The sequence below is a fragment of the Barbus barbus genome (assembly GCF_936440315.1).
Source record: "Barbus barbus genome assembly, chromosome: 8".
Lineage (NCBI taxonomy): Eukaryota > Metazoa > Chordata > Actinopteri > Cypriniformes > Cyprinidae > Barbus > Barbus barbus.
This window is the reverse complement of record NC_136736.1, coordinates 1,960,364-1,976,922: the sequence shown is the minus strand read 5'-3', so window position 1 is coordinate 1,976,922 and position 16,559 is coordinate 1,960,364. Positions and strand designations below refer to the sequence as shown.

Below are 16,559 nucleotides of genomic sequence, written 5' to 3'. Positions count from 1 at the left end.
CGATGGACTCGTACACGACGATTACAAAAGGTTCAAACATTCAATGATGCTCCAGAATGAACTTGATGCATTAAGAGCTGGGCGGTGAACACTTTTTGAATTTGAAGATTAATGCAAATTGTACTTGTTTTGTCTTTGTGGGACAAAATAAAAAGAAGCATCTTCTAAAATAAATCTAAATGTACTAAATGATATTTAAACAAAATAATCATCAGGTTCAAAAGTTTTGCACCGTGTTTATACAGTGGCATGCGAAAGTTTGGGAACCCCTTGCAGAATCTGTGAAAATGTGGATAATTTTACCAAAATAAGAGAGATCATACAACACATTCACTGATGCTCCTGAAGGAAACACGATGCATTAAGAGCCGGGGGGGGGGGTGAAAACTTTTGAACAGGATGAAGATGTCCAAATTTTTCTTATTTTGTTGAAATATCATATTTTTCCATTTAGTACTGCCCTTCTGACGCGACAGAAGATACTTGCATGTTTCCTGGAAGACAAATGAAGTACAATTTACCTTGATCTTCAAATTCAAAAAGTTTTCACCCCCGGCTCTTAATGCATCGTGTTTCCTTCAGGAGCATCAGTGAATGTTTGAACCTTTTTTAATTGTTGTGTTTGAGTCCCTCAATCATCCTCAGCGTGAAAAGGTGGATCTCAAAATCATACAATTACTGCTGGAAAGGGTTCAAATATGCAAAAGATGCTGGAAAACTGAAGATCCTGCAGGACCTGGAGGATTTTTCTGAAGAACAATGCTCAGTTGAACTGTTCAGAACAAACAAGGGACTCATGAACAACCATCACAAAACAAAAAAACAGTCGTAGATCATCCAGGTAACCACACACAGTATTAAGAACCAAGGGTTCCCAAACTTTTGAATGTGATTATTTTAATAATTTCAGCAATTTTTTTGTCTTGTGGACTATATGTAAACATCTTTTATGGAAAATATCTTACTCAGGACAGTACTAAATAAAAAATAACATGCATTTTGTATGATCTCTCTTATTTTGGTAGAATTATCCACATTTTCACAGATTCTGCAAGGGGTTCACAAACTTTCGATCCCCACTGTATCTAATGGAAACTTGAGGTTTTAACGGTTAACTTTAGGACCGAGGGCAACCAGAAAGTTCTAAAAGATACATGTTTTTAATGGTATAATCAAATTTCAAAAGAAAAAGGACTATTTGATTATTCATAAGATGACCGCTTTAATATTAGGTCTCCTTGTTAGCATCTCACAGGTCAATAATAACACAAGAAACGACCACAAACACAACAGTATTGGTTCTCTCTGTTTATTATTCTGATGTGTAACAGACATCTCTTAATTTATGTACGTTGTATATTATATTCATATGTATAAAAAAACATCCAGTGTAATAGTTTTTTCTCCAACTACTTCCACAGAATACAAAATCAAACCCAGCTGTGATTATTAATTAGAAGAACGAGAACAAACACAAAGAGGTCCTCTCAGACGTACATCCGTCCACCGTCACGCTTCCCACTGACCACAGTCACCTAAGACACAGTCACATTGTCGTTTTGGCACCAGAGTTTCCTCTCATCTCACTAAAGCACATGGAAAACATTTATTAGCCCTACTCTGCACATGCAACTCACTGTTTAGATTGTCTGGTGAGGAAGAAAACGGCTCGTCTATCTCATCTTTACATTTCTGACAGAGAGATGAATCTATGAACGTTTGCAGCTTTGGCATAGCAGCTAACTGCTTGATTCACAGTTTCTACAAGAGCCAGGCCGTGCATGTCAAGCGCTCCAAAGCTTTTAGTCTTAATGATTTAAATTGGAGGAATTTCATTGCTTATATTCTAGATTTAGCCTCTAGTTGTCGAGTGGCGTGTCCCGTCTATAGAGGGCCTCTCAAACATCAGTTTCATCACCAATAATCACAATTCATGGATATACAATGTATAGATATACATAAAACAAATCATCAGCTCACACAGTTCAAGTAAAAATAAACATGAAAAATAATCGGTGATGTGAAAACTAAACCTTCAGAACACTACAAATCCACACGGATGACCTCGAATTATGCTACATTTGTCTTTATAACGAATCTTTCCATATTTCCCATTCATAGTTCTGGTCTTCAAAATCAAAGATAATACATTGGCAAAAAATACAACTAATTTTGTTTTAAGCTGCATTATATGAGAAATTAGACAACACATTTACAGCTGCTCTGTTTCGATGCTACATTTTTACGATTTAAACAGATGAAACTGTAAAAATAAATGTGCATTCAATACCGTGAAGTTCTCTAAATAGACCTTAAGGCCCGTTCACATCTGTGAAGATAACTATATTAGCGATATTCTAAGCACACACTCGTCTGCCGCTTTAAATTCAGCAAGATTGATTCTGATTGGCTGTCAATGTTTTTATCGTTCATCAGCCGGAAAAAAAATCATTTTGAAAGTGATTCCAACAATATAGTTTCTCTGTGCCTTTATCGTTATAGTTGTGGTGTGGACTCTACTATTCTTTAATACTGAGAACGATTTTTAGAAATGGTTATCGTTTTTAGTGTGAACAGGCCTTTAAATCAGATTAGACGCCATTTCGAATTTAAGGCGGATGAAAACGAGGCTGTACTGTCGTGGCACACACTGTATAATGTTCGTCATTTTTACACGCTGTAATTCTGTCCGGCCTCGTATTCATTTCTGTCAGAAATTAAATATGACGTTACCCTGACGAAGGTTTATTAATGCGACACTGATTCTCTGACTGTGAAAAACTGGACTATGATAAAAATCATACATTGTTACTTTAAGTAAGTTTATTATGATCGGGTTGCCGTGAGTCACTGTTCTCTGAGAGGTGGGCGTGGCTCCGTCTCATTCAGCCAATCGGACATCAGTGGGCGGGGTGTTTTTGCTGGTCTCATAAGGCAGTGAGGATCTCGGGCCTCGTTACATTCGGTATCACGGAGCACAAGCCCAGACCAACTCGTGGCGCTGATCCCCGATCAAACCCGCAGCCGAAGACCCCCCAAACCCAGGCTCGAATGCGATGGAGTGTTTGTGTGTGATCGTGTGAATAAATACAACACAGAACTAGGATAAAAACAGAGTGGAAATACTAGAGGAGTCTGGGATCTCTTCTGAGGTATTGTCTTACATCTAGCTCCATAGCACCATTTTCCCACCCCTTGATTAATTACATTTGCCTAAATTACAGATTTAAAGAAGTATCGCAGGTCGAGCGTCGTGAAAGCAATTTGGATTCGTACCTCATTTTCTGGTCTAAATGACTTTGTTCTAACATACTGTATTTACTCAAATAAGGTTAAAGATCATCTGAACATGGATGCTCATACTCTCTATTAGTTTTATTTGCTCGATTGCAGGCTTCAGATCTCTCTTAATGTTAATATAACATTTTGATTTTGTAACATGAGTTTATTCAACTGGCGCTGCCTTTACAAGGACTGGCACTCAGATCGGCATAAATCGTGTATATGTAGATTAACGTACAGCCCTTATCTAAAATGGGCTTATATTTGACATAAATCTATTATTATAGCTAATAAACAGTCGGATCTGTAAGGGAACGTCTCATGAAAACACTTCACCTCAAAACCAAAAGAAAGGGAATTACATTTTCCATTAAGTCTTGCAAAAACGTAAGATGACAATTAAATACATTTCCCACCAAAATTCTCAAAATTCATGTAATGCAAAAAAACTTCTGTTTGGAGGCTAAGTTTTTTTTTTTTTTTAGTTTTTGGAATATACTTTTGAGAATATTTTGAAATATCTTTATTAGGATTCTCATTACTGTGATATAGTATTTTTTTTTACAATATTACAGTAAAAAAATTATAGTAATACAACACCATATTGTTTATTATTACATAATATTTTTAATCTAAAATTTAGTTAAATATAAAAAAAAATTTGTATTACATAAGTGAGAGTATGGAGGGGTTTAAAAATATTTACGTGTCATTAAAATCACGATGCAACATCTTTCTTAATAGTTCTAAAATAGACATCGTTTACTTTAGAAAAAAAATTATTTCTTGTTTTTCCATTTGATTTTGGGGTGAAATACGACCCGGATGTGTTCTCAAAAGCTTTCCCAAGGTTCCCCCTTAAAGGACATCAGTTGACCCGTATTCATCGTAAGATTTTGAATGTTCTACACGGTTTACCACCTCTGTGAAACACTTCCTGTTAAAAACTGGAGCTGAGCCAGATCGAGGGGAAGAAACGAGTGGAAAAAGGAACAAGACATGAGATGACATGACATGAGCTGTACACAGAGAGAAGGAGAACGTATTTGTGTGTGTGTGTGTGTGTGTTTACAAGCATCCCTGGGTTGTACAAGTGTGTGTCACATGGTGTTATTCCACGTTGTAAGTGTTGAATTGAATCGAACGTGCCTAGTATACCTCGTTTACACCTCGGTGCCGACGCTTGTGTGTGTAATTAAAGGTGCCACTTCCACCACAATGAGGTGAAAACACGAGGAAAGCGAGTGGCCTACAGAGCTGTGAGTCTCCCCGTCAGAGCGGCCTGTAGTTCAGACGGCAGGAACACGCCCAGCTCGGTGATGATGCCGCCCGTGATCAGCTGGTGAGGAGTGACGTCAAACGCCGGGTTCCACACATCGATGCCTGCAACACAACATTTTTAGTTTTTCTTCTATAAATACAGTATGTGATCCTGGATCACAAAACCAGCCATAAGAGTCCATTTTCAATTAAATTATATAATCTGAAAGCTGAATAAATAATCTTCCATTGATGTATGGTTTGTTATGATCGGACAATATTTGGCTGAGATGCAACTATTTGAAAATCTGGAATCTGAGGGTGCAAAAAATCTAAATATTGAGAAGATCTCCTTTAAAGTTGTTCAAATGAAGTCCTTAGCAACGCATATTACTAATCAAAAAATAAGTTCTGATATATTTACGGTAAGAAATTTACTAAATATCTTAATGGAACATGATCTTTACTTAATAATGATTTTTGGCATAAAAGAAAAATTTTGATCTATACAATGTATTGTTGGCTATTGCTACAAATATACCCCAGCGACTGAAGACTGCTTTTGTGCTCCAGGGTCACATATGAGGTTTAGTTATTTTATTATTTAAAATTAACTTAACACCGTGTCCTAACTACATGCGACACGATAAAGGTATCTTTTCCAAGTTAATCGGATATGTCCAAACTAGCCGCGACAGTGACGCAAACATTTTGAATTAAAACCCTGTTCACACTACAAGCGACAAAGCGACACGATCCCATTCATTTCAATGGAGAGCTGGTGATTTCTGGTGACATGAGCGACAGCGGCCCTGGAGCGAACGGATGGGGCGTGTCCAGCGATGCAACAAAGTTCAGAATCCTTCAACTTTATGCAAATGAAGAGCGATTTTTAGTTACATTTATTAACTATACTATATATACTATACTATTTTACTCCACAGACAGACATCAGTCTAGCTCATATAATTGATGCTGTTTCTCTTCAGATATAACAGACATATAACAGTGCCAGTCAGATAAGTTAATTTGCTGAGATGAATTGATTGGGGCGTCCCGTGCGACCAGTGCTCCTGTCTCAATCTCCCGGTCTTGTCTGTTGTGCGTCAGACAGCAGTTTTCATGAGAGCAGTGCAATAATCTGTCTCTCCCCTCGAGACGCCGGCAGCTATTAAACGCTGCAGCTTTAATTAATCTGATGATTCTGACTCCTCTCTCTCTCTCTTCTGTTTTCACACGTGCTGAAGATCATTCATCCCTCATATCAGAACCGTTTAATTAAAAGCAGCTCCGCTCTGTTTCAAACCTCACTTAAACCCTCACACTAATCATCTTTTTCTGCCTTTCTCACCCCTTCTTCAACAAAAAACCCCCGCTGCTTTGAACTTCAAAAACACAAATAGCCAATTACTATAAATGAACACAGTGCAACAGCACATTTAATACACGTACACCACCATAGCACTGGTAAGATGTTCTCTTCTGCTCACCAAGGCTGCGTTTATTTATCAAAATACAGTAAAACTGTAATATTGTGAAATATTATTACAAGTTGAATCTACTGTTTTCTGTGTGAATGTTAAAATGTAATTTATTCCTGTGATCAAAGCTGATTTTTCAGCATCATCACTCCAGTCTTCAGCGTCACATGATCCTTCAGAAAGCTGAACATTTTGGATTATTATTAATGTAGAAAACAGTTGAGCTGCTTCATATGTTTGTGGAAACTGATGCATTTTTATTTTCAGGATTCTTTAATAAACAAATGTTAACAATAACAAAATATTAATCATTTATTTGAAATAGAAAACATTATAAATGCCTTCACTGTCACTTTTGAAAAATCATACAAACCCCAAACATTTGAACGTGTGTATATTTATGTTATAAATATATTTAAAGGAAGCATACTGAATTTTACAAAAAGAAATCCCATGAGAATGCATATATTATATTATCTTTGCATCTTATTCTCTCTGATTGACATCTAAAATGTGTTTTTTTGTCTGTGTGTGACTTTAAAGGCAGGTACAAAGTAAACAAAGTTTATTAAGTTAATAAATAATTGCTAATAAGTGTCAAAAATTAAACTTTAACTATCTTTCTATACACAATCTTGGCAAACTAAGGCAAATTCAGTGATTTCTTCATCCTTGGAAGTGTTTATTGTAGTATATTAACTGGTTATTTTAGTTTCATTTATATACTAATTATACTTTTTATTAATATTTTGAATTATTCTTATTTTTATATTTTTTGTTTTCTTTTTAATTTGAGATTAATTCTCAGCAATTTTGTTCTTTTATTAGTTTTTTTTTCTTTTTTTATATTACCATTTAGGTTTAGTTTATATTTATTTAAATGTAAATTTATTTAGCTTTTTTTTTAAAACTCAGTAATTTTAGTGCTTCAACTTACAACTCTACAAAAAATGAGGGTCCCACTTTATATTAAGTGGCCTTAACTACTATGTAATTATATTTCAATTAATCATTTTATTGCACTTTTATTTTTAAAAATTCCTGCATGTAATTACATCTGTAATTAATTTCTGTATTTATATTTATAATTACACTGTTGACCCATCTCTTAAACCTACCCATACCACCAAACCTGTCCCTAATCTCACCCGAATCCCACCTCAATAGCAGCAGAAGTGTTTTTTAATACAATATGAACTTGATGTAAGTACATAGCAGTTAAGGCCACTTAATATAAAGTCGGACCAAAATTAGAAATGTTGCATGTTTTTGGATGTTTTTCATCTAATATTGATTTTTTTTATTAATTTCAACAGCTTTGGATCTAAATTTGTGCCATTTCTGTATGAAATAGATGAATTGTGCACTTACCAGGAGCGGCTACAGGAACTCCGTTGATGCTGGTGAGCTCCTCAGCCGGACGCTCCTCGATCACGATGTCTCGTCCGCTCTCCAGACTCAGATCACAGGACGTGCTGGGCGCCGCCACGTAAAACGGTACCCCGTGATGCTTGGCAGCGATGGCCAGCTGATACGTGCCCACTTTGTTGGCCGTGTCGCCATTGGCAACAACCCTGTCCGCTCCGACGACGACAGCTGTGTGCACACAGGAACATTAACATCAGACACACCTGAAAAACACACAACACTCAAGCCAATGCACTCCACATGCGTCACCTGTGATGCCCTTCTCCCTCATGGCGAGCGCCGCCATGCTGTCTGTGATGAGGGTGGCTGGGAACCCCTCGGCCACAGCTTCGTACGCCGTCAGCCGGGCGCCTTGGTTGTAGGGCCGGGTCTCTGTGCAGTACAGACGCTTCAAGCGGCCCAGCGCATGCAGCGAGCGCACCACTCCTGCACGGATCAGTTACAGTTGTTATCAGAGTCAGTCTTAAAGAATAAGTCCACTTCCAGAGTAAACAATTCCTGATCATTTACTCACCCCCATGTCTTTCAATCTTTAGTCGAAGGTTTTTGAGGAAAACATTCCTGGATTTTTCTCCATGTAGTGGACTTCAATGGTGGTCCAAAATGTGGTTTCAATGCAGCTTAAAAGAGCTCTTCACGAGACCAACCGAGGAATAAGGGCCTAATCTAGCGAATTGATCATCCATTTTCTTAAAAAAAAGCAATATTTATACCCTTTTTAACCACAAATGCTCGGCCAGCATTAGCTCTGCAATCCGCATGTTCTTCTTTATTATGTGATGTTGGAAAGGTCACGCGTGACGGACCCAGTGTTTACGAAGCGAACGTGCCCAAAAAAGTAAAATACCCTTTACAAAAAAGATACAAATTAGAGTTAAAGATAGTAAAAAGAGGAAGAACTGCGCGTGACCTTTCCAACAGGATCACGTAATGTCTGAAGACACTCATGTGCATCGTAGAGCTACAGCAAGCCCAGCATTTGTGGTTAAAAAGTGCATAAATATGAATTTGTTTCAGAAAATTGGCGATTGTTTCGCTAGATAAGACCCTTATTCCTCAGCTAGGATCGTGTAGAGCTATTTGAAGCTGCATTGAAGACTTTCAAATTGTAGACCACATTGAAGTCCACTATATGGAGAAAATCCTGGAATGTTTTCCTCAAAAACCTTAATTTCTTTGCAACTGAATAAAGAAAGACATGAACATCTTGGACAAGGGCTGAGTAAATCATCAGGAAATTTGGTTTCACGTTATTTCGATGGTCCCTTTAACACATTCTGTTGACTATAAGTAACGTTGCACCTACATTTCTACTAACTCTGATTAGAGTGTTAGTAGAGTATTAGTAGACTGGTAGGGTTAGGGTTAGAATAAGTTGACAAGTACTTGCAAAGTTACTTATAGTCAATAGATTATCGGTTGGGAGACTATCACTATAAAGAGTTAGCAGATATTAATTAGACAGCCTACTAATACTCTAATGACATAAGTGCAAAGTTACTTATTGTCAACAGAATGTTCAAAAGAGACCATCAAAATAAAGTGTTACCATACATTTTTATTGTGGAAGTGGACTTCTCCTTTAATTTCTGCAGTAATGCTAAGTGTGCGGACTGACCGAGAGCCGTGCCATATCCCGCGGTGGCCAGGCTGCCGGTGTTACAGTGCGTGAGGATGGTGACCGAGTCTCGTGGGACGCCCGACAGGATGTGCTGCGCGCCGTAGTTGCCAATTTTTTTGTTGTCAGTCACGTCTCGCTCCAACATCTCCTCAATCCAGCCAATCACGCTGCAGAGGAGCGTGGCCAAAAGACAGGCATGTTAGAGAAAGATAAAAAGGAGTAATCAATGCAGCACTTCATATTTAGGCTGTTTACATTTTTGCTGGAAATGAAATGTAATAATTTAAATGGTTTAAATTAAACTATTACTAAAATTTAAACTTCACAGTCTCTCACAGTGAGTATGGAAACATTCAAGAACAAGTGTAATTTCCTTTAAGGCTTGTTAAACAGATATTGCACAAAGTAGAAATCCATGTAAATAATTTGAAATATTTTAAATACTATTTAAAGAAAATAAAAATATTCCAAGAAAACAATTGTAATTTTTGTATAATTTGTTTTTAATTTAAAATATTTAAAATAATACTTAGAATGTTTTCTTAAATAGAATATTTATATTATTTGTTTTTATTATTAATAATTCAAGTCAATTATTAATTAAAAAAATTAAGGAAAAAAAACCAAATAAAATATTCAAACTATTTTTTAAATAAAATGTTTACTTGTTTTTAATTTAAAATATTTTAAATAACAATATTCTTAAAATAAAATATTTCTATTGGCATACAGTCTGGTCAAAAACAGAAAGTTATGTAAAATGAGCACAGACCAGTGTTATTTTATTTTTATTTATATACTATTATATTATTTATTAAAAATGTGAATTAGCCTTTATGTATTCTGTTTTCTTTTACCGTTTAAATTAATAATTTTGTTTTGTGCTTTTCATTTTTATTAGTTTTTGCTATTTATATTTTAAACGTTTCCGTCTATCTTTAATTCATTTTGATTTCAATAATTTTAGTACATTAATTTAAAAGTTAGAGTTTACCTTAGCAACTAACCAAGTTTGAGTTTTTCATTTTATTTTAGTTCAATTAATGAAAACTTTTTTTTTTTAATTTTAAGATTATTTCACAGACACGGCAAAGAAAGCAAAGCAGAATATACCGATCTTTTCTGGTTTACTTGCTATAAAAACAAAACGCTTTCAAAAGAATACAATTTTTCAAGCATCCCCCAAAACCCTCGAGCGTCCGGTGGGCTGTCACCTGTCTCGGAGCGGCTCTGTGTTCTTCTCCATGCTCTCGTTCTCAGTGAACTCCATGAGCTCGCGGGCGGCACGGCCCATGTTGACCGCCGTGGGTCGAGCGGACGTCAGGTGGCACAGCGAGTCCCTGATGAAGGACACGAGGTCGTCGCCCCCCGCGCCTGCCCGCAGCTCCACCGCCAGGCTCAGGCAGCCCACGATGGCGATGGCGGGAGCGCCGCGCACCTGTAGGGTGAAAGGTCACAGGGTCACAGGCCCGCCAGCACTTCACTCGCCCGCTACACTCACAAATCATCCATTTCAATCAGCTTTCACAATGTGAACACTTCCGGTCATCTCTTACATCAGCTCACTTGAATGAAAAATGAGATTTTTTTGGATGAAAAGCCACATAAATGTATTCATACAGATTGGAAACACCATTCTGAGTTAAAAGTTGTGTGCTCAAGCCAAAATGCTGTTTGCAAATCCTTTTTACATTCAAAATGTTAAATATTACCAAGAAATCCAATGGGATAATTGTACAAAAGTACTACTCGCTGCATTTAGTGAACCTTTTAGAGGAAAACAACATTTCCATTGAAGAGTTTAGTGAAATGATGGAGTCATCCGGCGTAATCACAGTCCAGAAGATTATTCAATAACTACAAAGAGAAATTATGATGTCCTCGTTTCTTTAGAACTTGGAATTCTGCCGTTATGATTAGAATGAGCAATAATGACATCATTCTGAAAGTGGCATTCAGTTCAAAGAGCTGATTAACTATGATGTCGTAATGACCTAAAGGGACAGTTCACTAAAAAAGAAAAAGAATTGTGTCATCATTTACTCACTCTCACGTTGAGTTTCATCTTCTCCTGAGCACAAAAGAAGATATTCTGAACAATGTTGGTGACTGAAGAGTTGACGGTAGCCACTGACTTCCATAGAATGGAAAAAACAGCACGGAGGTCAATGGCTACCGACATTCTTCAATAAATCTTATGTGATCAACAGAAGAAAGAAACTCATACAGGTTTGGAAAGAAGAGAGAATATTTATTTTTAGATGAACTATCCCATTCTAAACTGGAAAATCTGACATTAATAATATTTCTTTATAAATGCAAACTTCAAGGAGAGCAACCATACATTTCGTTCTTTCATTTATAATCATTCATCACTTAATCGTTTTATTATTCCATATAATCATAGACATGATCATTTTAAAATTTAATTGATAAGTGTTTTATATTTTTTTCAGTGTGGTTTAGTCTTATGATGTGTGGTTTCTAGGGATGTTTGTCTTCATTAGTAAGAGGTAAGAGTACTTTCAGGGTTCTTAAGGTCACAGGATGTTGTTGTGAAGCAGTAATTGTCCATTGACTTGTTGGATTTGTGCTGGTCAGATGAAGACTTGTGCATTGAAACATACACAACGAAGATTATTCATTAAACTCTGCTCCTTTTATCATCATCACCACATCATCTCCTCCTTCTGCATTTCTCTGGTTTTACTCAGTCAACTTCTGTTAACACAGTTTTGGGTATTAGACCGTTTTGCTGACTAGCGGTTCTGTTACCAGACAAAAGGGATATTTTCTGACAGGTATTGATCTGGTATTTCTGGCGTGGAAGCACTCGGGGCCCCTCGTGATTTACCATCAAAGAGTGTTTTTTCCTTGAACAAATGCAGAGTAAAGAGACTCTCTGATGTAGGACTGACTGTAACTTAAGCGCTCGCTGCTGATTGTCATTTCCCGTCCATTAGTAAAGGTCTCGTGACAGTGGCTGGCACAGAACCAAAGCTCCTGATTGATCAATAATTCATGCCAGATATTTGCAGTTACGACTATTAATGAGGCGCAGACATGGCTGCCGGAAAACCATCACCCCAACACATTAATTTTGCACTACGTTAATCAAGACTGCAACGGCTGGAGAAAGAAAACTCGAGGTTTGCCAAACACCTTTATTATGTTCGCAAGCTCACGTACATCACGGAGACGTCTGCATTTACATCTGCAAGACGTATTTTTAACAGCGTTTGCTCATCTGCAATACGTCTATAGGACGTTCCCTATCAGATGTCAAATAGATGTTTTTTAGATGTCTTTAAGCCCTATTCGGGTGTTTTCTTGCGTTTTGTGGCCAACGTGAACTATCGTATATGCTCTTACCGCACACATTTTTAATATGTTTGCCTTCCAGCAAAGAAATAAAAAAATAACAATAGTAAAATCCAGAGCCAGATCACGTAAACTGCTAAGACTGGCTACTATAATATTAGTTTATTATTATTTTACTCATGTTCGTTTTAATTAGTACCTTTGTGAAAATTAAACATGGTTTTACTACAAAGTAAAGTAAAACCACACATTAACCTTGATTTTGCTATACTAGCCATATGGCTTCACCATGGTATTTGTAGTAAAACTGTGCTTATACTATGGTAATCAATCCAAATGACTATACGTTATGCACACATACAGATCACGTGATCTCTGCAACACCCAGATGTACAAAACAGACCCTCCCACCTCCGTAATAAACACAGAGATGTTAGACCTGTCCGAATTGGTACATGACAATTGCAGACGTCAGGTGGCTTTAATTTTTTACAAGCATAAACTAACACTGCCAAATATTTAGGGAAATACCTTGTTTACCCAAGCGGCCTTGTGCATAATTAATTTTATCCCACCGGTCACAATAGTGACCATAAAGAAGGTTTTCATTTATAAAGCTCTAAAAATATTACCGACTGGTGCATTTTCTGCAAATATGGAAAAAATAAAGCGTCTCAATTAAATGTGCAGTGTCACATGTTTAGTGCAAATTGTCACATGACCAGAGCAGTTTACTTCCTGTTTGCACCATGATATGATGAAGCTGCACCAAAGCTCCTAAAGTATGTTAACATAATGTGTACCAAAAATCTTTGTCATATCTTTAAGGTGTCTAGTATTAATATATGAATTCACAATCGTTCAGTTTTGTTGAGTGTGGACATAGAATGAGTACATGTTGATAGCAACAATAGTGACCTGTGGGATAATAACTATTTCTGACCCTGGAGCACAAAACCAGTCATAAGTATCCCAGGAATATATTTATAGCAATAGCCAAAAATACATTGCATGGGTCAAAATTATCCATTTTTCTTTTATGCCAAAAATCATTAGGATATTAAGTAAAGATCATGTTCCATTTAGATATTTTGTAAATTTTCTACCGTAAATATCAAAACTAAATTTTTTATTAGTAATATGCATTGCTAAGAACTTCATTTGGACAATTTTAAAGGTGATTTTCTCAATATTGTTTTTTTTTTGCACCCGCAGATTTTCAAATAGTTGCATCTCGGCCAAATATTGTCCTATCCTAAAAAACCATACATCAGTGGAAAGATTAAAAAAAATTTACCCTTTGTGGTCCAGGGTGCCTATTCGGTGTTGTATAAGGTGTTTTAATGTATAATAATAACCATAGTGATGAAACAGTTTAAAATGGGTTAATAGCTGAGATATATAAGAATTTTGATGACTGCAGAAATTATTTAATTTCAGTATACACGTTATCCCAGTCGTGACCAACCATACAACACACACTTTTCCCCCAAAATAATTATTTCAAGGGGTTACAAGTGACACATCATTTTGATACTTTCATGTCTGAGAAACATTTGGGATTAAATGGGTTAAGACGCAAGCGTGCATTATTAAAAAAAGAAACCCATAAAAAAACAGGCAGGGAGGTTATGTCAAGCGCAGGTTATGCAGATCACACTAGATCACACATGCACACGCGTGCACGAACAAAAAGCGCAAGCCCGTGCTCTGATCCGACACAAAGGAGCTCTACCGGCTTCGAGATGTCCGGACGTGCGCGAGCGAAACCGAGCAGTGGATCCGTCGACCGGGCCTGCAGTAGCCTACCTTCATGCTCTTGATGGCCTCATATCCGTCCCGCACCGAGCGGATCTCGTCGTACACGGTCTCGTGCGGCAGCAGCAGCTGGTTGAGGATCTGCAGAGAACCGGGCCGGTACCGGATCGCCTCCAGCGTCATGACCCGTATGAGATGCGGCTGAACGTATTCCGGGAGCGCTGGCGCCGATGTGTGACGGGTTCCGTCGGTCCGGTGGAGTCGGGGTGTGCTAGAAGCGCTGCGATTCGTGAATCACAAGGTGTGGGCGTCTGCACGGATCGAGGGGGAAAGCGCACCGATCACGGAACCGCGTGTTCGCTCTGGCAGGAAGCCCCGCCCATAGGCCACGCCCACTCCTGTCAGTCATCCCGACATTCAGATGAAGCCTTTTATTATTCTTATAACTACGGCGAAGCAACAATGAAGCGAATCAGACTATTCTCAGCGAGTGAATGGAGGGATCCAATGAAGAGCAGATGTTTGAGACTCGGAATGAGGACACGTTAGATCATGTTTCTGTGGAGGAATCGATTAAAACGCACACGGGCGCTATATTGTTCATATTTTAATAAGACGTGACGTCATCACTCGAAGGAATGGTTCTCCCCAAAATGACAAAAACGAAAAAATGGTAACAGCCAATAAGAATCCAACAATTTATAGAGCGAGCATTTAAGGAGTAGGTCGCTGCGATTTTGCCAAGACATGCTCCTGGATCAACATTACTGTCCAAAAATATAGACTTCCCAATCCCTAAACCTAACCACAATTTATTCATAAAATCAGTGGGAAATGATAGCCGATTAACAAGGGTGTAGAAGCACCTAACCCTGATCATAAACCTACAAGAGATATTTCCTGAAAAATTAACCCTCAATTCTGATTGGTTGATTGGAATGTTGTGCCAGGATCAACAAGGATGTTGATCCAGGAACATGTTGTACTTGGTGAACTCGTGTTCTCTTAAGGACTAGGCAACAACTTAAAGGGATAGTTCACCCAAAAATTTAAATTCTGTCATTAATTACTCACCCTCATGTCGTTCCATAGACAGCAAGGCAACTGAAATGTTCCCAAACACAGAAAGGTACTAAGGGCATCGAATAGTCCATGTGTCATCAGGGGTTCAACCGCAATTTTACGAAGTTATGAGAATACTTTGTGTGCAAAGAAAACAAAAATGATGACTTTATTCATAAATTCTTCTCCGCGTCACCCTCTGCCTCCATTATGACGATGCATTTCAGTGCTTTCCTCTGCATGTAAACAAAGCGCAGCGCATGTGTGTTTTACATGCCGAGGTACTTTCGATAATGGCAGATGTAACTTGGAGAAGAATTGTTGAATAAAGTCGTTAATAAAGCATTCTCATAGATTCATAAAATTACATTTGAACCCCAGATGTCACATGGACTATTTACGTTTTTGGGCCTAGGAACATTTCAGTTGCATTGCTGTCTATGCAGGGTCAGAAAGCTTTGGGATTTCATCAAAAATATCTTAATTTGTGTTCAGAAGATGAACGAAGGTCTTACAGGTTTGGAACGACGCGAAGTTCATTTTTGGGGGAACTATCCCTTTAAGTGTGTGCTTATAATATACAGAACATTATTCTTCTTGGAGTGAACCGGCCTTAAAGGGATAGTTCACCCAAAAATAAAAATTCTGTCATCATTTATTCACTCTCAAGTAGTTCCAAACCTGTATGAATGTCTTTGTTCTGTTGAACACAAAGGAAGATATTTTGAAGAAAGTTTGTAACCAGGCTGTTTTGGGGCACCATTGACTTCCATAGTAGGGAAAAAAATGCTATAGAAGTCAATGGTGCCCCAGAGCTGCTCTGTTTCCCACATTCTTCAAAATATCTTCCTTTGTGTTCAGCAGAACAAAGACATTCATACAGGTTTGGAACTACTTGAGAGTGAATAAATGACAGAATTTGTATTTTTGGGTGAACTATCCCTTTAAGGGGCCATTCACAGAAACACATTCTGTGTGAACGGCCCATAAAACTATAATAAACGTTGTCCATAGGATTTTTGAAAGCTTCAAAGCTTACTTACATTTGCTTTTAAATATGGCTTGTTAAGATGCATCACAAAGTTAAATGAACGACTAGTATGGACTACAAACATTTATAACCAACCTTAAAGGAGTTTTTTGTTGTTTCTCAAGCATGGCAGTCCCAGTCCCCGTTTGCTTTCACTTTTTAGAACAGCCAGGACATTCTGCAAAACATCTCCTTTTGTATTACTTAAACATTTCAAAAATAAAAATAAAATCAATGGCTTTAAACAACACAAGTATGAGTGAATGATGACAGAATCTCCATTTTTAGGTTACATTTCCTTTTTAATTATTACATT

The 16,559-nt window shown here is 37.5% G+C and overlaps 1 protein-coding gene across 2 annotated transcripts; it reads right to left on the bottom strand.

The window, feature by feature from the left end:
• Positions 1-1,297: 1,297 nt before the first annotated feature.
• LOC306874142 (methylthioribose-1-phosphate isomerase-like) lies at positions 1,298-14,532 on the bottom strand. Of its 2 annotated transcripts, XR_013784598.1 has the most exons (7): positions 14,203-14,532; positions 10,287-10,510; positions 9,070-9,239; positions 7,701-7,877; positions 7,395-7,619; positions 4,432-4,665; positions 1,298-1,586 (listed from the first exon to the last, which is right to left on the bottom strand). XR_013784598.1 is itself a non-coding variant. In XM_079423946.1 (6 exons), the coding sequence occupies exons 1-6, from the start codon at positions 14,332-14,334 to the stop codon at positions 4,532-4,534; spliced, it is 1,062 nt and encodes a 353-aa protein (XP_079280072.1). In that variant the 5' UTR covers positions 14,335-14,532; the 3' UTR covers positions 3,773-4,531. The 2 variants fall into 2 exon arrangements, 1 of the variants encoding a protein (XP_079280072.1); XM_079423946.1 differs by lacking the exon at positions 1,298-1,586 and having other exon boundaries at positions 3,773-4,665.
• Between the last annotated feature and the right edge of the window lie 2,027 nt (positions 14,533-16,559).

What these genes read in the sequence shown, in the direction of transcription:
- LOC306874142 (XM_079423946.1), bottom strand. Translation starts at nt 14,334, where the DNA reads ATGACGCTGGAGGCGATCCGGTACCGGCCCGGTTCTCTGCAGATCCTC. An exon ending in AGGCCATCAAGAGCATGAAG is followed by an intron (nt 10,511 to 14,202) that starts GTAGGCTACTGC and finishes TTCACCCTACAG; the next exon opens with GTGCGCGGCGCTCCCGCCAT. An exon ending in AGTTCCTGTAGCCGCTCCTG is followed by an intron (nt 4,666 to 7,394) that starts GTAAGTGCACAA and finishes GTTGTGTTGCAG; the next exon opens with GCATCGATGTGTGGAACCCG.